The sequence below is a fragment of the Botrytis byssoidea genome (genome assembly GCF_014898295.1).
Source record: "Botrytis byssoidea strain MUCL 94 chromosome Unknown BBYS_012, whole genome shotgun sequence".
In the NCBI taxonomy this organism is placed as follows: Eukaryota; Fungi; Ascomycota; class Leotiomycetes; order Helotiales; family Sclerotiniaceae; genus Botrytis; species Botrytis byssoidea.
The window spans coordinates 956813-979039 of record NW_024065853.1 but is presented as its reverse complement, the minus strand read 5'-3'; the positions used below and the strand labels follow the sequence as shown (position 1 = coordinate 979039).

The following is a 22227-nucleotide window of genomic DNA, read 5'->3' as shown; positions in this document are numbered from 1 at the left end:
CCTCTCTTTGTTTCTTTTCGTTCTCTTGCCAATTTCATCTTCTCTTCTTAGTAACCATGGTAAACCCATCCTCATCCACCTGAGGCACAACTGGTTCCTTAACTTTCACCAATTGTGGCACCTCATCCATATCCACATCTCCATCTTCATCCTCATCCCCACTCGCTTCCGAATCCGTTTCTCCTTGGTCCTCTCCTTGCTGGAACTGCGCTAAACTGTCACTCTTCCCCCCCTTCGTCTCCCATGCCTTCTCCAACTTTCTGCACAAACTGCTTTCCTCCTCCCAAGCACCCCTCTTACATTCCTCTCTGCATTTTACAATACCGTTGGCAACTTCCATGGCGCTTCCATCGTCGACATTTACTTCGAATTCGTCAGACATGAATTGTAACAGGATTGTCTCAATCCAGTCTGCTTCTACATCCTTGTTTTCCTCCTCGGAGAGAAGATCGATGAGAGTACCGGCAATATATTCGCGTTTATCGGCGGACTCAGGACCTCCCCAGAGGGAGGTTACGGCGAGGGAGAGAGAGGGCCAAAGGAAGATGGAGAGGACGATGCTGCGTTGAAATGTTTTGAGACGGAGTTCTGGACAGTGGAGTTCAGTATTTTGTCATTAAAAGCATGTATATGCGAGGGGTAAATGAACGTGGAGTATGTAAGTGAGGAATGCGATCGAGTAGGAAGAAGGAGAAAAATAACATACCAGGAGAGTATACCCCATTTCCTCCATTCGATTGTGAAGAAGCCATGATGGTGTTTTCTTTCTTTTTCCTTTCTCTGTCTCTTAATCTGTATTCAATCTTCTTCTGCGATTCTTGTTTCACAGTTCTTTCTTGAACAATATATCCTCCAATTTCTTTTGCGACAAGAAATCCAAATACTATTATCGCGGGGTAATCTTCAATCGCAAAATTAACAATTTTTTATCCCCAGCATAATTTGTACTACGCTAAACCTTAAAATTTATGGATGCACCAAGGATCTGATCTCTCCGCCTGGACAACCATTCACAACGCTGGAAATAAATTATTCGTGTTCATCAGCTACAATGTACGAGTACGAAAATCCCCATGACAAGAAAGAGCCGAGGGCGCCGCCTATGACGTTAATCTACACAAGTATGTACCGTGTACATAAGAAGGAGCGTGCGACAGCGGCTGGCTATGCAATTTGGCCAAGAAGGTAATAAGATAAGGTAGGTTCACTTGGTGGTAGTTTTGTTCTCAATTTCATATTCATATCCTCTATTTGTACAAAGTATTATTCGCACATCAGTTATTGATTAATTGCCTCTCCTTTTTCGAATATATCTTACGCACTATTCGTTACTTTGTCGTGTTGTGTTGTGTTTGAGACGTGTAGAGTGAAAGAAAGGGGTCCACGTCCCAGGGAATAGAAAATATTGTTAACAAAGGCTTTATGTTTGTTGTTGTTGATGGGGAGATCTTGAAACTTCTTCTTGTTCTTTAATATATACATACACAGCTAAGTAGGACGCTCATTCGTTTGTGGAGGAAGATTCTGTGTGGTTGAGAGTGAGGAGTTGGAGATTTGATCTGCAATTTGATTTAAAGGGATCGAGGGTACGAGGACTCGCAAAAGAAACACCACTTGAATCGATTCGAGATTATATCATAAGCAACGACACCGAATCTCAAGCTCGCAAAGTCCAGCAACTATGGGACTTAGCACACTTTCAGTTGGGACGGCAGTTGCTCCTGTTGTATTCCAAACATTTGTTGCTCACGTAAGTTTCCCCTTCATGTACATTTATTTAACTCTCTAAGAAATCATTTCACAGTATCTCGGAGATCGATCACTCAAAAAGCAAAAACCTACTGCACATATCTCCTACGATGAAGGTCTTCACTTAATTCGCAAATTCCTGCTTTATGCATCTCAACATACAGTCGAAGATATTCAAGCCTTCACCTCGCAATGGGTACCTCACCCTCCTTACATTAGCGTGAGGGAAACAACCATTGCAGAGAAGCATATACATGAAGCAGAAAAGTATTTGTCGATTCAATTGGAGAAACAGGGAGGGATTGGGATCATTGGGGGACATCAATGGTGGAAATGGAGGCGACCAGGAAGTGAACTTAAGTCTGAAACGATCGAGATGAAGGCAGATCTTGACGAAAGGAATCAAAAGGGAGAAGATCCCAAGAGAGTCATGCTGTATGTCCATGGAGGGGCTTACTTTTTCGGAAGTACGGATGAACATAGATATCAGATGCAAAGACATGCCAGGAAGTTGAAGGCCGTGGTCGTAGCACCTAGATATCGTTTGGCACCTCAATTCCCATTTCCATGTGGTCTTAACGATTGCTTAGCAGTGTATCTCAGTCTTCTTGATGATTTGCAACCATCCAGTATTATATTTGCAGGGGATTCAGCGGGTGGTGGTATGGTGTTGAGTATGCTTGTCATTCTGCGTGACAATGGTTTACCTTTACCTGCAGGTGCTATCCTTATTTCACCATGGGTTGATTTGACTCATTCTTTCCCGAGCGTCGCGGCAGATAATCCTTTGGATTATATCCCACCGCATGGATTTCACCACCGACCATCTCCAGCCTGGCCACCGCCAAACGCAGATGATTTGGCGGAAATAAAAAGAGGGCTGTCTAACAGTGCTTCAAAGAGAGAACGCAAGGCTACAACATCTAAACAATCGGAAAAGGATGCAGTTCGGGGATTTACGTCTGATGCTGTCCCATCACTAGAGGCGCATAATAATGCTGCTGCTACTGAACCTTCATCTAACAAACATGAAGGGCCATTGGCAAGTTCAATTCCTAAACCTGGATATGATCTTTCTGTCATGATCGATGGAAAGCTAGTTGTGATAAAAGACCAAATTCAAATGTATACCACAAACCAGCTACTAGCCCATCCTCTGGTTTCTCCGGTTCTTCAAACTTCACTTGGTGGTCTTCCACCACTTCTCGTTCTCACAGGCGGTGGCGAGATGCTGCGGGACGAACAGATCTATGTTGCACACAAAGCTGCCAATCCAGTTCGATATGCACCCGGGGATGCGTTTTGTGATCCACAGTCTCGTCTAGAGGCATGGGACAAGTGGACACCAACGGATGTACAACTACAAGTTTGGGATGACTTGTGCCACGTTCCACCAACATTAAGTTTTACACGACCAGCTAAACATATGTATCGATCGATAGCACAGTTTGGAGCCTGGGCTTTAGCCAAAGCTCAGCAAACAGGGATTGAGATCCTAGATGATGATGACATTTCGGTTATCTCAAAGTCTTCAGACTCGGGCGAGGATGCTCAAAAGGTATCTTTCCTATACCAATTTTTTCACATTTGAGTTGGCTGAACTAATAAAACTAGGAAACACCTGAATCTACAGAGGGAATAGCCGGATCTATAGGAACAATAGGCAAGGCAGGCGATCCCCTCCCTCCTTTCATAGATCATATGATCCGTCAACGTGTCGACCGTCATGGCAACATATTCCCCCTTGACCCAGCCGATAGACTTCCCGCTTGTAACATGTCGCCCAATGATGTCGGTGTCGTTAAACCTGAGCCAGTCAAGAAATGGATGGCTGTAAAAACAAAATTCGATGCCAAATACGCTAAAGATAAGCGAAAGATACAAAAGAATAGGGCAAAGGAAATTGCAAAAGGATATGAACAATTCCTAGATCAACAACAAGTACCAGAAATGCCTCCTCCCAGTGCATTAGCCGGGCGTAGAATGGTTGGTGTTGAAATAGACAGGGAAAGTGGGGGCAAGCAAAAGAAGAGTTGGGGATTATCAAAATGGAGTGGATGGGGTAGTAAACATGATGAACTTACCATAGACCGCGGAATTGAAGCAGAAAAAGCGGGTAAAAATGTTGAGACTACGACTGCGAGTGCAGAACACGGGGCTGGGGCCAGGGACATACACAGTAGAGAGACGAATGATGCTGTTCCTCATGCGGCCGGTGAGACTCATCGAGAGCTCATCTTAGGAGCTCATGAGGTAGTTTCGCCTGTCCAAACGCCGACAAAGACTAGAGCGGGGTTTACTGAGATGAAGGTGGAGAGGAGTGGGATCGCTGATGTACCGGATGAGAAAGCTGATGTGAAAAGAATATCGGGCGGAGAAATTGATGGGGATTTTTTGACCACCTATTCTGATATGCAACAATCAATGAGGACTGTCGATGATCCTCTTTTCCCTAAGAAGAAAATTGCTAGTACCCAGGTTGAAGAACCAATTCCAAACTTAACCTTGGCGTCAAGAGCTCCTGCGGAAGAAGTCATTGAAGATGGAGGAAAAGCAGATGTAACAGGAGTAACAATAAGCCAGCCGATTATCGGAGTCGAGAATGAAGAGGGAGTGGTGAGATACACTAGTAATGGGGAGGAAATGAGGAGACCTACGGCACAAGGTATAGCTTTCCCCTTTTCCATGCGCATGGGTGGGGAAGGGGTAGATGGGGTTATGAAAGATGGTGTTCGGGAGAGAAATGCGCGTAATGGTAAAATGGGGAGAGACGCTAATGCCAGTACAGAATCACTGGTTGGTAGTGTCAGGAGCGAGGTTCCAGAAGGATATGAGCGGAAGTACGATGACGAAGTGGAGGATTATGTAACAGTGAAGATTGCAGAGGATGAAGGAAAGGGGAAGGAGAACAAGTATTTAAGTGCGGGGGAGAATGGTATTGGGCCCGAAAGTTCCCCTTCGTATGGTTTTGCGGATGGAGTAAGCGAAATTGAAGGACAAGGGGGATTGGGCATACTAGATACACCTCAGAGGGAAGGTAAGGGCAAAGAAATTCCAGAGAAGCTGAGGACAACGATGAACCTGGATGGACGGGATGATGTCAATCATGTGAGTCCAAGTCTTTCGGCTGTAGGGGCTCATTCGCGTCCGGGACCAGAGAGATTTTACTCGGCGCGGGAAACTTCAGAGGAGGCTAAGAACACTAAGGAGACCTAGAAGGGAGTCTTTCAGATGTTTTTTAGAAGGGTTAAATGACATTTAATGTCTGGAATGGATAGAATGGGTCACTGGAGTTTTATTGCATTAACATCAGCACCATTGTGCAGAAGTCAATAGACTGAGAGTACTTGTATTAATATGATAGCGTATACCAAAAAGCGATAGAGACGACTAGCAAATAACGAATAGATTCATGTTATAATTCTTTGACTTTTTGGTTTCTGCATTTACTTTAGGGTGTGCATGATATCAGAAAACTCATTCGGAATTCGAGACTGTGATCGGTGTGTCAAGAGAAATCTTGAAAGGGATGTATTGGGCGGCTTCAAAAGTTCCAAAGCTGATAGTGAATATACGACTGTTCTATATACAACGAACCCTTATTATTGATGTCACGCCATATCACCCCTCTATGAATTGTACCGAACAGTAGTGATACATCGTCGAGTCGCACGGAGTGTCGTAATTCGCCGGTCTATGAATACTCAGATTCACGTTACTTTCTGATTGGTCAATGAAGTCGCGGTTCCGATCCCCGATGTAAAGCGTGAGTTTGACGAAAACAAAAACAACCTTTGGATTGAACTTCCACTTTGGAGACCGATATGTATCGGTGACAATCAAGGGAGCCACGTTTGTATGCCTTTTATTATGGATAAATTGATGTTCCTTGAATCGTTGGAATTTGCATCTCGAACTTCATTTTTGTCTAGGCATTTATCTTGGCACACCAACCTAATGTGGCAGGTCCCAACGTTATCGTGCTCTCAGCTTCCTGTACACCGGGCTTGGTACGCCCAACTTCGACTTACAGATATGCTGCCATTTTCTTTCACTCGTGATTAATTGCTGGAGGTTCCAGCTTCCTGAATGCCGGGCTTGGTATCGCGGCATTTGGATTGCAGATACTCAAATGGTTTTTGTTATCTGAAGCTGATGTGTCACTCATTCTCAACCTTCCTAAATGTTGTCTCTCATTTTAAGAATAGAATCTTCAGGTACTAGATTAGCTTCTCGAAAGAGAAGGTAGAGATCTATATATGTACAGCCAAGGTGGCCAAGCTTGCCAAGTGGTTCACAATCTTGAAGAACTCCTTTCACATACCTATTCGCGATCGAGGGGAAGCTACAAGGCAGAGTTGAGGGGAAACAGTGAATGGGGACGCCACAATATTGATACATATATATACTTGAGCATCGTGGTCTACGTGAAGTTTTTAGATCAGTTTCTTACTCCTCAACTGCCACCATGAAGCTCACATCATTGTATTGCATCGCGGCTCTCGCTCCCATTTTTTCTCAGGGATGTCTGCTCCCAGAAGAAAGGGAAGGAAAGCCAAGAGTCGTTCGTCGTCAAACTAGTAACGGCGTACCAATCGGGACTGGTGATCGCTACAGCGCTGGTACTATTGCACCACGAGGTGTAGGATCTCAAACCACCACTTTCACCACACTCTTGAACGTCAACGAGATCACAAGTGGACTCAAAGCTCTTGCGAGTGTATACGGCATCACCACTTTCACCACCCCATACAAAACATATAATGGTGCTTCCATCACTGGCGCTAAAGTTGGAGGTAATGGAACATGTAATGATGCCATTCGCGTGTATTTGAATGGAGCCATCCACGCAAGAGAGCGAGGTTCTTCTGATGGCCTGTTGTTCTTTATTAGTGATCTCTTGTATGCAAACAAGAATGGTCTCGGTTTGAAATTCGGTTCAAAGTCTTACACCAATGCTCAGGTGAAGACTGCCTTGTCGACAGGAATTGTGTTTATTCCGCTTAGTAATCCTGATGGTGTTGCTTATGATCAGTCCACCAACAGCTGTTGGCGTAAGAACCGAAACCCAGCATCGGGAACTGGTGCTTCTGCTGGTGTGGACTTAAACCGCAACTTTGACTTTGTGTGGGACTTGACCAAGTGGGCTCCAAGCGTCCGAAGTGAAGTCGCATCTTCCAGTCCTTCTTCTGAAGTATTCCATGGTATGTATTTTTATTTCTCCGTTCCTGGGTAAATTGACTCTAACCAATTTCACTCTACAGGTACCGCCGCCTTCTCAGAACCAGAAACCAAAAGTATCAAATGGGTAATGGACACCTACTCCAAAGTTCGCTGGTTCATCGATCTTCACTCTTACACCGGTGACGTTCTCTACTCCTGGGGAAGTGACACAAACCAAGCCTCCTATCCTACCATGAACTTCCTCAACACGGCCTACAACTCAGTCCGTGGAATCGTGTCCGATACTCCTGGTTCTGGTTCCGGCTACGGTGAATACTCACCCACAGCCGAAGCTACCGCCAACAAAGCCGCTGCTGCAAAGATCGGTGCAGGTATGAGTGCCGCTGCTGGACGCACATACTCTGTTATCCCAGCTGCGGCATTATATCCAACCAGCGGCGCTAGTGATGATTATTCTTACTCTAGACATTTTGCCGATACGACCAAGAATCTTATCCATGGTTATACCATTGAATTTGGATTTGGAAACTCGGCATCTAGTTGCCCATTCTACCCCACCCAAGCTCAACATAACCTCAATTTGCAAGAAATTGGAGCTGGATACATGGAGTTTCTACTTGCTGCTGTCAGCTTGGGATTGGGTGATGCTACAACTTGTTAAGGGGGTGTTTAATGGAAACATACTTGAAGATGGAGATCAGGATCCAGGTCTTATGTTTCGGTCTCTTTGGTTGTGTATTCGGAAACGAAATGGCTGTAGTCAGGTGATACATAAAATAGTTAGCTTGGTTAATGAGTCAGTTTCAAATCCATTCAAGCGCTTGTTCACTGCTCGTTGTTTCTCGTAGTCCAATTTTATCGATGTGATGCTTGGGTTTTCTGAAGATTCCCCGGAGAATTCCCTACTCGAAGGTAAAAGTAATATGATTTCTGGGAAGTGAGCTAGCTCATTTGGTAACATGCTTCAGTTGACAATAGCCATTTTGTCTTCAAGATGATGCTATATAAAAAAACAGAATTTACTCAAAGAATACATTTCGGTCACTATGACGGCACACAGTCTCAGTTCGGAGAACCCATAATGCCCGATGACTTGCGCAGTGGAGTAAGATCGCCCCAGCTGTTAGCTTCCCACTACCAGGGCTTCCAATAGGACACATTGAAGTTTATTCTTGAGTGACGTTCCATTCACAGATCTGTTCATCTCTCTCGATCGATATCATTCCTAACGGAATGATATATTCGTGGGTTTGTATGAAGTGATAAGCGAGAGGCCGGCAGTGCTAGATAGGAGCTAGAAAACACCAAACATAGCTACTTGATGCAGTAAATCTATCACGTGTATTTCGAATCATTGGTTCAAAGCCAATTCAATGAGACTCATAACCCAATTTAGAGAATCTGGGGTAGATGAGGTGAAGCTACCCAAGTTTAAAGGAGGTTTGGCTGCAAAGCTAGATGGCCTGGATCGACTAACTCGAGGGACTTAGAGTTTAACTTTGGAACTGAAGACTAAAGGCCGCACAATTTATTTTTTTGGATGAATATTTCGTCATGATCGATATATAAATTTTGTCTCGAATTTCTTTTCATCCTCAACTTGTCATTCTTTCCGTACAATAAATTTGGACATCGTATACTTGCAATTCGCGCAGATGAATACACGATATAATACTATAATTTTTAATCTTTAATAACTATACAAACATTTGACGTCTTTCAATCTTCAAGATCAATACACACATTCGAATACCTTCGGCTTTATACAAACATTTACACACTACCAACCATCAACGTCGCCGCAAACATCCAGCTACTCGCAATACCTAGCATCGACACAAATAATTCCCATTTCACAATTTACAATATTGGCACAGGCATAGCACAGCATCGTCATCAATGTCTAACATCACCACCGAGATCGAACACCTCTCAATTTCCAGCCTTGGCATAAACAATCATCCACTGGGAAGCGTAATCAGCTCGGGCACGATAGCCCAACAATCTGAACCTGACAATGTTGAATCGACTACTATAACAGCAGCTGCCTCCATTCGAAAATGGCGCTGGCCAAAGCCATCTGAGAGAAGAAAGAAAGCAGTAACACTAGATACCAATACCAACACCCTCCCACCAGCTCAAACCCCTAGTGATTGGATCTGGGAAAACGAAATACCCCAGGCACCCTCTTGGAGCACTACTGCCTCATCCTCATCCTCATCTTCACAATCACAATTACAACTCCTCACTGCCCCAGATCGTTCATCACCCATCCTATCCCTCACCGAGGGTTTCGAAAAATACTGGGAAGACATCTCCGACGAAGAAATGACCGCGTACATCCCCTCCAACATCATCGCGATCTGGGAGGAGGTAATCGCACGAAAACGTATGCATGCGAAAGCAGCGGGCGCAGAATATGAGAGAGAGTTGGAAGAAGAGCTTGAGGAGAGATATGGTGCGATGTTGAGGTATAAGGAGGAGGAGGAGAATGAAGCGTGGTCTGTGGAGGCATTGTTGGACATAGTGGAGGAGTGTGATTTGTTTGGGTGGGTGAGGGAGATGGGGAGGAGGGCATTTTGGGAGGGGAATGGGGTGGTGAGAGATGGGTGGTGACAGATGGGGGTAGGAAAAGGTGGGGGAGTTATATATCACATGTTTTAGCGATGAGGGATGGTTCATCCTCACATCACAACTTAGCGCAGCTATCTCCTATATCACGAGATACCAAAAGTCTATATAAATTGCATAATCATCAAAGACTCAGAATAAATCCTAGATTAGCCCATGCATCGTACCCTCCAAAGTCCGTAATATTCTTTCAAGTTTCGCGCTCCCCTCCTACCCCCCGATCCCCAACTGCTAACTACACACACATTGTATGTCGACCAACTACCAAATAATCTCATTATTCACACAAGCCCATCTCGGCCCCCACTCAACATGTGAAATTCAAATCTAATCCTTTCATCCTCTATCCCCTTCCTATCCACGATTCCATCTCCAATACTGCAAATCCAAATTCCCGAATCCTCAAATTAGGTTCCTCAAGGATTTCAGATCCGAACACTCACTCAGTTTCTTCCTCATGTATCCTATTCTCACAACCCAGAAACCCCAAATTCCGCTCAAAGACAAATCCCTTCATCATGCATACTATTCTACTATCCAATAAGCTTTACTCTGGGTTTCAAATTCAGATGCAGATTTCCTCTGCTTAATAGCCTAAAAAATTTCACAGCGTTACCACTCTTCCACTTCCTCTCATCTTATTTCCCCCATTAAGAGGTAGAGATATTCCATAGCAAATACTGTAGCGAAGAAAATCGATGTGTTCATCTCACAAATTCCAACGCAATAGGGATATCTTTAGATAAACATATAATAGCAAGAACCTGAAGTGGATGATGTAATTCTCTATTCTCTATTTCTATTCTTCATTCCAAATTTTCATGTTGATATGAATATTTGACTAATGTAATGAACTTCTTTTTTCGTTCATGAATTAAAGATAATTGTGTATGTACATAGCTAATTCCATGCCTAAGTTCTCGCATGCAAAAGTGTATTAAAATGCAACGAAACGAAAAGTGCCAGATTATTTTGCAGCGTTAGTCTTCTCCTGTGGTCTCCCCCTTCCCCGTCTTCCACTTCCACTTCCACCGCCTCCACCCTTTACGGGTTCTTCTCCACTCACACCCTTCACAGGTTCACCGCCACTTCCACCACCGCCACCACCTCTCCCCCTACCTCCTCTACCTCTCGCCCCACCCTTTCCTCTCCCGCTACCACTCTTCGAACCACCTCGCCCAGCTCCACTGCTAAAAGCCTTCATCCTCTGTGCTTCTTCTTCAATTGCTCTCTTACTTTCCTGATCCCACCACTCTTGAAATTTCTGCTCCTCTTGAATTTCCTGAAGACTTCTCTTTGCAACTGCTTCTTTGATCACTTCTTGTTCTCTCTGTTGCATTCCAATGATATCGGCCATTGATAGTTGCAGAGAGGGCTCTGCCTTGGATGCTGGCGCTTTATATGACTTAGAATGAGGAATGAGTGGAGTAGATTTAGATGATGGTATTGGTTGTTTTGATGAACCAGGTAACGGCTTTTGTGCTTTTGTGATGCTGCTGCTATCATTCCTTTTCTGTCCAGAGAATCTAGTATCTGGAGATGCAACTCGGCGTGCAGTCGAGGGAGTATTGGCTGGTGAGATCGCTGGTGAAATCATTGGCAGTGGTGCTAGAGACACTGGTGAAGATTTATTCTCCTTATCAAGGATATCCTTAAGATTTGTTCTCGAACCGACACCCGCAACTTGCCAAGGAGACGATGCCTTTTCTTTACCTTTACTCACGGGAGTCTGTACAGCTTGTTGAAACGCTGCCTGTTGTTTCTTGCGCTCCTTCTGCGAGAGTCTTGGGGTTGCCGACTTAGCAGTTGCTTCTTCATCCTTGGCCTTTTGGGCAGAGAGGCTCAAGGATAGATTAGAAGTACGACTTGTTGATGCCTGGGCCATGATCTCTTTCATATCAAGCTTTAGTGAAAGATTGGGGGAAGACCATGTTTTAGTTGCTGATTGAGGTGTGTCAGGGGTGTATTTAATTCCCAAACCAGCAGAACTTGGTAGGTCCGTAGGAGACCCTGACTCTACAATCCTGGGAGTTGAAATGCTTGTAGGAAACCTTGGAGTGGCTGGACCACCTGGAGAAGCAGAAGTCAAATCGGTAGCCAAGTTCAAGTCAGGTGGACTTCCAGGGAGTTCATCGTCGTCCATATCGAACATAAGGTCGGCCACCACATCCTTGGGACGTATACTTGGACTGAATGGTTCGTTCTTCGCCACCCTGGATCTTCTCCTGGCTTTCTCATTACTGGGAGAGGACAAATTATCATCAATACTTCCCATACGCATCTTAAAGGACGGAGATAATCGGCTATCCTCATCTTTAAGATGAGCACGAAACATCATATCTCCAAGCCTGCGACGCCTTTCCTCATCTATATCCTCTGCTAATTCCGGATACTTCTCGTGCAAGTCTAGATCAGCTCGGCCACTTTTTGCAAAAGGCAGACAATGTAATTGATTATCGCGTACGACTTCATCCAATTCGAGAACAAGCTCCTCGTCAAGATCGTCAAGTAGGCTATTTAAAGTTAGTAATGTACATAACCAGATACTAAGGTATTCCAGCTCATCAAAATTCCGAGAATGACTTACTGGTTCTCAAGCATTGATTCCAGCTGCAAACACATGTACTCAAGGCCAGCATGTTTAAGCTCGATGATCGAGCAAGGTGCTATAGCATTGACAATATTGCACACATTGCGGGTAGTGACTTTGACGATGTTAGTATTACTTGTAAAAGAGTCTGTGAGGCGTGAGATGCGGAAACATACCGAACCGGCCCAAAACGTGCTGACAAATTTGAGATAATCTATCGATCATCAACTCGTTTGCGACACTCATGACATCCAAGATAAGTTCCGAAAATTGATCGATGTCTGTGGAGACTACGTGGTCAAAAAGCTGAGGCCCTATATCAACATATAGATAGCGTAATACGACCTCGAAGGTTTCTGGTGCGATATGTTTCAAATCAATCCTGATCGGGCCTGTATTTTCCACGCGTCTACCAGCAAGCCACTGACCCCCAGACCGACCATTGAATAGACCATCAAAGAAAGGACATCGTTGGCACGCAAGCGCACTGTGAATAGGAATTTCCCCTCCATCCAACTCAACAAGAGCATCACAACCGTCAAAGAATTTCTCGCCTTTGATTGCATTGTCCATATCAGTGGTTATTGAATCTGAGGGCCGTCTGTGAAGCCCAGGTCCATTAAAGTATTCCATATTCAGATAGGAACCAAGTTCCATAAGTTGACCCCTAACCTTTCTATACCTGAAAGCCAAGTGTGGGTAGTAATTTGCAAAGTTCCAAACATCAGCAACTTCATCCTGGTAAAGAAAGATAACAACATTAACGAGAGTGATAAAATCCAGGCCGCTGAAAGTGATTCTTATCCTACCACTTGTACCTTTTTGAATGTTGAGAATATCGGGTTCTGATTTGGAACGATCGGGGAGCGAAGCGGTTCCACTGTAACGGAACTCGGCTAGAAGTGATCTTAGGACAGAAGATCTACCTGCAACTAAGAAGCTATGGACAGGTATTGCGACGTCAGATGTGCTGGTACACAACTCAATATCATAGCCACTATCAAAATTCTGACCCATGAACAAGCGTTCGACGTCCCCCTCAAGGTCCGGAGACGTAATGACTGCCGCCAGAACAGACCCACATTCAGATGCTAGATTTTCGAAGCGATCCTTCCATTTTGCATGCTGTTCTGCTGGGTACTCTGAAGCCACTAGATCTTTTATGCTTAATAATGGTTCAAGATCCTCCAACAATTTCTCGTCTTCGATTGTCACTTGAGTCCTAGTCACGTCACAGTCTTTGCGGATCGCCGCAAATACACCAAAAGGATTACTTCTGACAGCAACTACTTTGGTAAGTCCAGGGACCCGCTGAAACTTGAAGTCCTTGCGATCATAATCACTATTCCCAGTGAAAGAATCCTTATTCTTAGCTCTTTTAACACGTCTCCACACGGCACCAGCCTGAGTGCAAACTATCACGGATCCATTTTCGGCAACACCAACAGATTTTATTCCATCCCAGTTACCCTTGCGGAGTGACCAAACTCGCTGCGGTTGTGATAAAGCTTCCTTGATTTTTGAGGGGTTGGTCGTCGAAGCTGCCGCAACCTTCGTATCAACCTTCCTTACATTCAAAGTGTATAAGTCTCCTCTACCAGAAATGGCCGCAATTGTGTCCCCACCAGACTCAATGTTAATGATATTGTTCGACTCGTTGTCATATCGGGTTGTGAATGATGTGCTTTGAAGATAGTGGTTTGTGAAACTTTCATGTAACGGGAATTTGACCATGTTATAGCCATAATTCGTGAAAACACAGACTGTATGGTTTTCCAGAAGGCATATAGTTGCACTGTTGATAGCTGAGACTTTAACGATCGATGACTTGAATAGCGATGCCGCAACTCTACGGGGCACTGGTTGAGCCTCCAAGGATCGGGAATCAGAATCCATGAGGCCTAATTGCCCTTCGTTCTTCCCCCAACAGAACAGTGAGCTAGATGTATGAGCCACTGAATGAATAGCAGATGCAGCTATACCAACAATGGTTTCTCTTTTCAGAGGTCCAAAAATCTGGCGCGGAGTTGTGCAAAAGGGTTCTTCATCCTTTAGTGCAGGGCGAGGTAGATTATAGCCTAACTGGCCCCAAGTGTTTGTGCCCCAACTGAAAATCTCTCCTTCAGATGATACAGCAAGGGTATGGTTCTGACCGAGAGCAACGGTCAAGACTTTCTTCCCTGCTAAGCCACCCTGGTTCACTGGCACATAATTAAAGCGAGTGGTTTCATCACCCATCCCTAGTCTACCTCCAGGACCAAAGCCACACATGTAAAGGTTTGATTCTGGATCTGTAGTCAAGACAGCACTACTCAACTTGGAAAGAACAACATCTTGTATAATGATAGGCCTGTTTTGGATCATGGAGGGAAGCTCCGATACCGTGGTAGGAAAGTTTTCGTGGCCCGCGGCAGGATTGTCATGAAGGACAGAGTCTAGGTGGTTTTCATAAAATTGAAAGAGTAATCGTTCAGGACGCTTCAGTGTTATTCTTTCAGGATACTGACGATCATCCTGATCACCAAACCCCAATGAAAAGTTTTTGTTGCTACCAAAAGCAAAAAGCTCATCCCCATCAATACTTTCGGGTTCTGACACATCATTCTTGAGCAACTCAGAATCACCATCATTAGAGTCATCGTCTCTTTCATGGCGACGCAATCTTTGCTCTCTAATGTATTCCCGGATCGACCGTGGTGCGATGGTCGCATTATAGACATCAAACGGGGTGTTTCCCTCCCGATCCTTGATCTTGATAACTGACGAGTCCGGCTTGGCTCCTGTGTTTCCAGTAGCGCGGTCCTTTGAGTCCCTTTCGATGATCGCCCGAGCAATCGTAACGTTACCAAAATACAAAGCCCTATGCAATGCTGTCCATCCACTTTCTGTGTCTTGTATATAGAGGTCGATAGAAGGATGGTCGATAAGGGCGGTGGCGAACTCTATTGCATTCACAGCTGTCGAAGACGCAGCTCGGTGCAGAACTGTCAACCCAGCATGATCTCTACTATTTAAGTCCGCTCGACTGATCGCATTTCCCTGCCCTTTTGCCGCATTTATGTTTCCAGCAGGACCAAAAGCCTTGCGACTCTTGCCGAAAGTCTTGGGTGATGTTCCCAACCCGCCCGAACTTCCTATTTTATTCCCAAAGCTACTGGAAAATGCCGATCCTCCACCATGTCCCTTCAATGTATGGGATGGATTGGCGACGTTTGCCAATATGCGTCGAAATTTATCGACGTCATCTTCGAGATAATATTTCCAGAGAAGATTGCTCATGTGTGGATAAGGGTGGCAAGAAGGATATCTTCCGATTACTTCAATGAACACCTAGCTGTGACCTCGGAGGGACACGGCGTCTTTAAAGGTGTTATGAAGTGGAGGAAGACTCCTGATAATATAGAAGAGAAATAAAGTCTGGTCTTGATTTGCCAGACGTCTTAATCGATAGTCCAAGGTGATTTGGGCAATTGTGAAGCGGGGGTGCTTATGCGATTGATGGAAAGTCGTGTTACGAGCTTCGATACCTGTAAGTTTGAATATTTTGGTCGATTTTATGTATTCGATTGAATTTGGATGGAAGTATGTAATCTTACTGTTAATGCAAGTTGGAATAGTTGTGAATTAATTGAGTCAGTATCGATATAGCTATTGGAAATGTATCGCACAATGTGAAGGCCGCTGATATTGTGCGACGCGATAAAGGCCCTGACCAATCGGAATCGCGACTTTAACAGCATGCTTACAGAGTATCTTTAACGTGGGGCAAGTATTTGACGAGACCCATCATTAGCTATTACCTACCGTCATAACTTCTTACCTAGATACGTAATATAAATTTGAATATTGGTAGCTTTCAATTTTCAAGAATTATAAAAAGAAATTTCTAAAGCTTGAGAGGAAAGTTAATATACTGGCATGAAGCTTTCTTTATGTATTCGTGCTTTAACTCCAAAAGCCATTTTCTGAAGCGGTGAAGGAAACGGACCCACATGTTCATGCAATTCTCAAAGCATGCTCGACATTTTCTATCATAATCATAAGTCGAATTTCAAAAGAAGCTAGAAGGACGTTCTATCATTGGTGAATATGCTAATCGAAACTCCAGGTTATAAAGCACGTAATTTTGTGCTAAAATATTACAGTCTTGAGATTCCGATTTCTACAATGAACTTTATATGATGACTGTAACATTCAGGGCAGGTCTTCAAATGTATCTGAACTTTCACTCGAATTCAAACTTTGTGTGTGTCTTCAGCTGGCCCTTTTTAACATAGCTACAAGCGAAACTTTTGGCTGATGATACCATCCCAGTTTTCCCTTAATGGGCTCATCATCGCCAGCGGAATATTATTTTCATCTTAATTGAATATCAAGTATGAGCAAACATCATCCATGACCTCCGACTTCTCTGTCTAGCATTGCAGCAATGGTTGGATGAATCCGGTCCTGTGATTAAATTCCTCGATTCTCTCGTTCCTGATGGCCTGGTGATGGCCTCGGCTTCGACGACTCCCAACTCCCGTGAACAGAAATTTCAAACGTGTCGGATACTGTTTGAAGTGCAACATGTCTTTCCATCTCAAGTCTTCAGTTCGTTTTCAAATGTCTCATCCCCCGCCTCTGTCCAGTCCTCCTCTCCTCTTCTTGCACCCCAAAATCCTCTTCCATAACTGACCAAAATCTCCTCTCCCTTCTTAATTCCCTTCCACTTTCCCACACCTTTGCCCTTCCCTCCACCAGCTTTCTCCCCTAGTACCCAAACTCCCATACCTCTCTCTCCCCTCCCACTATCCCAAATCTCTTTAAACTCAGCATTTACTCTTGCCCTCTCCCCACCAATAGTCACTCCCCTGAAATCATTAATGAACCTCGCTTCATTCCCCTTTCCTTGTGCATCAACCCCAATACCTCCCTCTCGATCCAAACTCAAATCATAATCACTCTTCTCATGCCATTCTACCAGCTTCTTGATCTTTTCATCCGTCAAAGAACTCGGTGCATGCACTTCACCGATGTACTGCAAAATGAAAGTTCCAGGTTTCAAATCTTTCGTAGCGAATAATCCACACTGGCCATTGGCGGGATGAGAGGGATCATTGATGGGCGTAATTTTGACGAGGGATGAGGGGCCTTTAGTGTGAGAAGTGGGAATTGGAAGCGAGTCTGCGGTCGGCGTGCGGAGAATTTTCAGATGTGAAGGGGTCATTGTTGTGCAGTATGTGGGGGCTGTCAGATATGGGACCTGAGCGGGCCAATTTTTGGGTAGAGGTTGAGAGGGTGCCATTTTCTTTAAGAAGAATTTGTGTGAAGGTTTGAGGTCCAATTTCTTGAAAAACTTCTCAAGGTACTTCGGTCAGATGCAAAAGTGCAGCTATAGACACCTCAGCTTTCTTGATCCTAGAACTCCGTGAACAAATATCTGTATATCAAGCAAACTTATCCCCAAATCATTTCTCTGGATCTCTTCCTCTTCACCTCGAATCGCTTGCCCAAACCAAAAATCTTCCATCCTCGAGCGCCAAGCCTTGGCGTCCGTTAGCGCCTGCCCCCACAGAACCCTAGCAACAATGACGAGCATGGTGACCAACCCTGTGTGGATCATTCTTTCCTGATCATACAATATCGACTTTTTATGTCGATACTTGGACTTAGCCATTCACTTTCTTGTTTATGGAAGATGGGGTTTGGAAATGCCATGTTTTACTTGATAGACGGCAAGATGCTCCTGATTGTGGCAGGCGAGACAGGATGGACAAATGGCGTGGCAAGGAATGTGGAAAATGGATGTCAACGGTTGACGGTGGTAGGGCTGTAAACAGGTTTTTGATATGACGCAGATGCTTGCAATAAATAGGAACAGTTGCTCCTTGCGATGATTTTGTCTGGTTGTTTGCTCACGACAATGAGGTCATCTTCGATAAGTGACGCCACAAAGGTGAAAGCGATGGATGCTTGATTGAAGAGGTAGTAGGTATAAATTGATAGGTTTCACCGCCACATCTACTCAATTCTAGTTCTAGTTCGTGATATATTTAATCTATCTACAATTCAGCTCTATCGCAGTTCAATCATAAAAGAAATCAAATAGAACGATACGATCTAGCCCAGTCCAACTCGAATCAACAGCAAATATCAAAGGAACCATGCCTTCCCTCGTTGATTCCATCACAAACCTCGTCTCCTCCATCTTCAACACTATCATCGCAACCTTCAGCTCCATCATCGCCTTCCTCCAATCAATCCTCAGCACGATCCTCGGCCTCATCAATGCATTTTTCGCTGCAATCGATTCTGCTCTCGCGGGCATTGCGCAGACGTTTGAGGGATTGGTGAAGTTTCTCTTGAGTACGTATACATTTCTTCTTTCATATGATAGAATAGGAAATGGAAAGACTTTTGGAAGAACAAAAGGTGGAATCATCAGAACACAAGCTAAATCTTTTCTTCAAATAGGCAATATAGTTATTATCGCCGCTCTCGGTGCTACCTTCGTCGCATACACCGTCTATCAACGCAGTCAAGGAAGACCTGTTACTGCGGCACCCGGTAGCGCCAAGAAGACTTCTTGAACCTGTCTTCTCTCGAATATCGGAGTCCAAACGGGTAATCGTGGGATACGGAACGAAGAAAATCAGTGCTAGGAGATTTCCACCGGAGCAATCGCATTGGGATGCATAATAGGAGTGCTGGCTGTAATGAAGGAAAGTGAAGGAAAGGAAAGAATAAAACAACGAAATAAGGGCAGTTCACTCGCGGAGTATAGTTATGATACCTCACTACGTAGTACTAATACAACAACCAAAACAAACACCTGCAACAATGATCCATCTTGGAGTGACGCACGAATGATGAACTACACATCGTGTGACATTTTCCATCTTTCAAATGAATCCACCGCAATCAGAGTCCGAGTCATATCGTACAGATTCCGTACGACGCGAGTATTCCGCGATACTGTAAAATTCTGTGGGGGCGCATTGATCTAATCACCTCTGCATTTCTGCTACCCATTCGAATGTTTCATGTATTAAATATATGAAGTATGCCTAGGTAGGTAGTGTTCGGTTACATGGCTCGCATGGAAAGGGGGTTTCTCGCTTTTCTCGCCTGATTACCTCAAGATGACCTTTTGTACAGGTCAATGCAAAGCACTAAGCATTTCCACCATCCAAATGAATCATCTCGGTCGTGCGTATTCTCATTGCAGATATGGATGATCCCGTTTTTCCAACTATAAAAACCCATTGACGAAGATCTCAATGGGAATCTCCGTCCCGGATTTTTGGAAGCGAATCCGTAGACGGAGGATGGTGCTCAGACTCGAGATCATTTGATGCAGGAGATGGATGGAATGGATAGCCACGCACGCCACAGTCGATGCGCAGTGTAGGTAAGATCAGATCACACGTTTGATATCTCCGAGCAGGTGTCTAATCGCCTAGGATGCCAAATTTCGAATGAATCCTGCTATGCTCACGACAAGAAAATGATAGAAAGAGAGTAAGACGGGTATCAAGATCTCGAGTCAGTGATGATGATATTACTTTTTACTTACCAGGTATGTAAGTTTCCTAAATATGCATCCAAATATAATCATACCCAGCACATACTTTCCCATCCTCCTATTCCACCTTGTGCGCCCCTCGGAATCCGGAACTGATTCACCATCATCCTATCATCCACGGACGTCAATGCACAAACCTACCTACCTGCCAAAAAAGCTTGTCTCCTATAAACATCAATAGCGACGGCAATTGAGCAATCATCTTTCGATCTCATTCGTAAAATCACTGACTAATTTACTAATTTGCTATTGTCCATCAAGATCCAGACGGCTCTTGAATTACTTGGCAACACGTGGATTATTTTTTATTTGATAATTTTGATTTGAGTTTGCTGCCGCGGTCTTTAATTTCTTCGACCTAGTAGTGCAAATCTAGGACCCTTACATCTCCTTCCGCTTTGAACAGTATGCAGATATGATTGGGTAATGTACCGTACCTCTGAGAATCCAGGGTTTTCTCACTTGCTCGTAATCGGAAATGCTCGACCTGCTTGCCGCAAGTCCACGAGGAAGGATGGATTGCACATGCAGTCCACGTGACACAAATGAGGTATTTATTCTATTGGTTCATTTTACTTCGCATGTCATTCATTTTGTCGAGTATCTCTGGCGGTGAGAACCTGCTTGCTTGCCTTGTTTGCGTGCATCTTGTTCGCGGCGGCCGGAGGAGAATACAGATTAAGTTTAAGGTCTTGAGTTCGAGGACCTTTGATGCGTGGGGTTGTGGTTTTGAAGCTTACAAGTAGGTTGCATCTGCATTAGTTGGTTCTGTAGGCAATGTAAACATTGCATGTGGGAGAAGGATTGAGGACGGTGGATGAAATTGATTTGAGAGCGGGTAGCGCGAGACTCGCGCGAGAGAGGATGTTTTGATTGTTCTGATCTTGTGGTTTAATTTGAATATCCGGGTAGAATATCAAATGTGGAAATCTGGACTGTAGGTAGGTATTGAGGAAAGCATTGAAGCTGAGTACCTACTGAAGTTTCGTTCTCGGGTCCATCCCTTAATTTCAATTCGCTTGTGAGACGGTCAATTCTACCAATGCAAGACCGCAAACATACGACATGTAATGCATAATATCAGAAGTTCAATTGACCCCCGCAGCAATTCTGTACCTACAGTATTTTATCATTTCAAAGTAAATAAACAAGAAGAATTGGTCCGTGTGATTGTTCAAAGTGAAGGAAGTGCAGGTGAGCAGATGATCATATTACACTTAAGATTTGGTTTTCATCACCATAGAGCATCGTGGCATCCGAATATTGTACCACCAATTAAATAATGGTTGATATCAGTCATATTATGACGAAGAGGGCGCAGCACGCACATCAGATTTTATCGTTCCTCTGGATTTCCCTCGTGGGGTTGAAGTTCATTCGATATGTACAAGGAGCCAGGCGAGCTCATCCCTTGCGAACAATTTCATGCAGCTGTCTTCGAACGTGGCAACTCTAAAATTTGTATATTGCCCAGGTGCACGAAGTTTTCGACTCTCCTATAACTTCAGCGTTAAAATCCCAGCATTCTGGTGGACTCGTCGACCATGCATTGCACTACAGCGCTAATGTGAATGAATGCCTGTTTGTCATACCATGTTTTTATTGAGGGTTCTTTAGTCTCGAGTTGAGGAAATTGTAAATTTCAAGGACTCGATCTCGACTACCGACTGCTGTAGAACTAGTGATAAGATCGTCAAATAGCTAGACAAATATTTCGGGAGATGAACATCGATTGTGTATGTGCTATTATTATAGATTGTGTTCTCCGTTCAACCGTGGTGTGTGCGTGAGCTATGAGGTAAGATAGGAGGATATCATTCCCGTCCCGTAGAAATTCCGAATGTTCTTCGTCACCATTATTTGCGTGCACATCATGTCAAGCCATATCGAATATGATACATGGAAAATGGTGTAACATCGACTTTCTTGGATTACTGATATTCCGGCCCCGTCAGAAAAACGGTAATTATACGGGGTGGGTATCAGTTTTGGGGCTGAGTCGTTGTTGTCAATGCTGATTCATGGGGATCTGTAGGTGTGGTGGGATGTGTGAATGGCTTGCATATCTTCCTTGAAGAAGGTGTACAGTAACCATAAAGGCATTTATTGGATTCATATGTTTGTTCTCATGGTAAGGCGTGAAAAGAGAACGTTTCGATGGCTTCTCGATGGTTTCTCAACGAAAGATGTTTGAAGTTGGAAATGAATACCTTTGATAGAAACTCCTTCATTGACCGAATTAGACGAGACATTTCCATTCGTTCATGTGGTGAGCCAATAATCGGGCAAACAGATCGCTGGTTGAATCGGTTGTTGCAAAATAAAAACATACATCCTCTATTTGCTTATCTGCATGTGTGAATGCTTACTTAGATTGGCTGACAAGAGAAATATGTTTCAATGGAGTCAAAACCGTTTCCGGGGAAGTAAACTATGCTGGCTAAATGTATGTTTTTGTGGATGGATTGTGGATTCCGATAATCTTTCTCCTCTGATTTGATATTAT

General features: G+C 44.1%; 7 protein-coding genes across 7 annotated transcripts; 4 read left to right on the top strand and 3 right to left on the bottom strand.

Annotated features, from left to right (window-relative positions):
• Nucleotides 1-34: 34 nt before the first annotated feature.
• EAE97_006710 (uncharacterized protein) lies at nucleotides 35-752 on the bottom strand (the record flags this gene model as incomplete). The annotated part of the gene is made up of 2 exons (XM_038877223.1): nucleotides 35-588; nucleotides 707-752. 2 exons carry the CDS (start codon nucleotides 750-752, stop codon nucleotides 35-37), a joined length of 600 nt encoding a protein of 199 aa, XP_038732155.1.
• Nucleotides 753-1681: 929 nt separating this feature from the next.
• EAE97_006709 (uncharacterized protein) lies at nucleotides 1682-4965 on the top strand (the record flags this gene model as incomplete). The annotated part of the gene is made up of 3 exons (XM_038877222.1): nucleotides 1682-1750; nucleotides 1805-3307; nucleotides 3364-4965. The coding sequence occupies 3 exons, from the start codon at nucleotides 1682-1684 to the stop codon at nucleotides 4963-4965; spliced, it is 3174 nt and encodes a 1057-aa protein (XP_038732154.1).
• Nucleotides 4966-6217: 1252 nt separating this feature from the next.
• Nucleotides 6218-7594, top strand: EAE97_006708 (uncharacterized protein; the record flags this gene model as incomplete). The annotated part of the gene is made up of 2 exons (XM_038877221.1): nucleotides 6218-6953; nucleotides 7014-7594. The coding sequence occupies 2 exons, from the start codon at nucleotides 6218-6220 to the stop codon at nucleotides 7592-7594; spliced, it is 1317 nt and encodes a 438-aa protein (XP_038732153.1).
• Nucleotides 7595-8832: 1238 nt separating this feature from the next.
• Nucleotides 8833-9549, top strand: EAE97_006707 (uncharacterized protein; the record flags this gene model as incomplete). The annotated part of the gene is made up of 1 exon (XM_038877220.1): nucleotides 8833-9549. The coding sequence occupies one exon, from the start codon at nucleotides 8833-8835 to the stop codon at nucleotides 9547-9549; it is 717 nt and encodes a 238-aa protein (XP_038732152.1).
• A 982-nt stretch (nucleotides 9550-10531) lies between these two features.
• On the bottom strand, nucleotides 10532-15433 carry EAE97_006706 (uncharacterized protein; the record flags this gene model as incomplete). Its single annotated transcript, XM_038877219.1, has 3 exons — nucleotides 10532-12077; nucleotides 12152-12269; nucleotides 12331-15433. The coding sequence occupies 3 exons, from the start codon at nucleotides 15431-15433 to the stop codon at nucleotides 10532-10534; spliced, it is 4767 nt and encodes a 1588-aa protein (XP_038732151.1).
• Nucleotides 15434-16736: 1303 nt separating this feature from the next.
• EAE97_006705 (uncharacterized protein) lies at nucleotides 16737-17441 on the bottom strand (the record flags this gene model as incomplete). The annotated part of the gene is made up of 1 exon (XM_038877218.1): nucleotides 16737-17441. The coding sequence occupies one exon, from the start codon at nucleotides 17439-17441 to the stop codon at nucleotides 16737-16739; it is 705 nt and encodes a 234-aa protein (XP_038732150.1).
• An 859-nt stretch (nucleotides 17442-18300) lies between these two features.
• EAE97_006704 (uncharacterized protein) lies at nucleotides 18301-18726 on the top strand (the record flags this gene model as incomplete). The annotated part of the gene is made up of 2 exons (XM_038877217.1): nucleotides 18301-18502; nucleotides 18611-18726. The coding sequence occupies 2 exons, from the start codon at nucleotides 18301-18303 to the stop codon at nucleotides 18724-18726; spliced, it is 318 nt and encodes a 105-aa protein (XP_038732149.1).
• Nucleotides 18727-22227: the final 3501 nt, after the last annotated feature.